This window comes from Octopus bimaculoides, chromosome 10, assembly GCF_001194135.2.
Source record: "Octopus bimaculoides isolate UCB-OBI-ISO-001 chromosome 10, ASM119413v2, whole genome shotgun sequence".
NCBI lineage: Eukaryota > Metazoa > Mollusca > Cephalopoda > Octopoda > Octopodidae > Octopus > Octopus bimaculoides.
Window position 1 is genome coordinate 7,398,237 of NC_068990.1, and position 1,680 is coordinate 7,399,916.

At 35.3% G+C, this 1,680-nt stretch overlaps 1 protein-coding gene across 1 annotated transcript in view; it reads right to left on the bottom strand.

The window, feature by feature from the left end:
- LOC106871451 (tyrosine 3-monooxygenase) overlaps window positions 1-1,680 on the bottom strand; it is a 392,944-nt gene that overhangs the window by 2,660 nt on the left and 388,604 nt on the right. The window contains exon 14 of the mRNA XM_052971214.1: window positions 1,149-1,378. Within this exon, the coding sequence (XP_052827174.1) occupies window positions 1,149-1,378 (230 nt within the window). The remainder of the gene's footprint in view (window positions 1-1,148; window positions 1,379-1,680) is intronic.

The window sequence follows — 1,680 nt, forward strand, 5'->3', positions numbered from 1 at the left end:
ATATATATTTATATATATATATATATACATGCATATATATATTTATATACATATATATATATATATATATATATATATATATATACACAAACACACACACATATATACACACGTTTGTATGTGTGTATATACTTGTGCGTGTATATGTGTTTGTATGCATTGTATGCATATGTGCGCATGCATGTATGTATGTATGTATGTATTGGGTCATCCCATAAATAATGCGGTTTTTTAATACTTCCTTTATTTTTAAAAATTAAGATAAACAAAATTCTTTTTAAATCTAAAATATACTCTCCTTCATTTTCTACAATACTCTTCCATCTATGTGGTAGTCTTGCAAGGCCCCTCTACCAAAATTCACTTGTTCCTGACGAAAAATGCTCCTCCAGTACTGTTCTAATCTCGTCTACAGAATTCATATTTTTTTGTCCGTCCAAATGATTTTGAAGACTGCAGAATAAATGATAATTAGATGGAACAATGTCTGGTGAATGGGATCCTCGCTGTATGTGGCCGAGCATTATCCTGATGGAAGAACATCTTTGCTTTTGAAACCAAAGATGGTCATTTTCCGATGGCACGCACGTGTCTATGAATAGTTGAAGGACCAAATCCAAGCTTCTCTGCTAGTTACTCAACTACGATGGGATTGTTTTCCACCAGGGTTTGCAGGATGTCCTCGCCGAGCTCTACAGATCTTCCAGGACGGGGCTCGTAGTTTCCGGCTCGGAATTTCTGGAATCACTGTTGACACTGGCTTACGCTTATTGTCCGACCCCCATATATTGTATTAATATTCCTCGCACTTTCCGTTGCGTTGTTGCCTTTGTTGAACTCATAAGGCAAAATATGCCGAATATGCTCCTTTTCCATTTCCGTTATAGCTTTGAAAAAATAATTGTTACGATGGAACTACACTCTTGAAAACTTGCATCAAGAATAAGTACAAGGTAAAATTACTACCTGCTTTTATAGCAAGTTGATGCAGGTAATTTACCCCGTCCCCCTCCGATTTTTAGTTCAATGAATTGAGAAAAAAACCGCATTATTTATGGCATGGCCCAATATGTATGTTTATCAGCATGCAAATACGTGTGTATGTATTTGCAATAATAGGGATGTAACAAGAAAGAAAATGATACTACCTCATTTTGTCTTTCATATCTTCAAAGGATTCTGCAACAAAGTAGATGGGTTGCAAATCGTTATCGTCATATTCCTGAAGAGATGCTGTTTCCGTTTGAAAAAGTTTCTTCTCACAATTGTTAGATAAGGCATGTTCAAGTTCCCCATAAGACGACAGGGTTGCTGCTCCATAAGCACGAATGCCACATGGCTCCTTCACCAGGCCAAATTCCACAGTGAACCAATAAAGCTACAAGAGAAAGAGCAGTCAATTTAGACTAGAGAATAAATCAAGCTAAAGAGTTCTCCTTATTATATATAAGGAAATTACTCTTAAATCACATTAAATCATCTTTAAAATAATGTTATGGTGGATAAGGTAGTCCTAGCTATACAAAAAAAAAAAAATGTACAAAATTATACTGTACAGTCACGGCCAGAACATCTTTGAATCACAATTACGTTTGTCCAGGGCTGACTTGGAATTAAATAACAACAGCATGTATAAGTTATGATTTCTTTGTTGTGAAAGCATAGAAGTTTCTAGGAAAT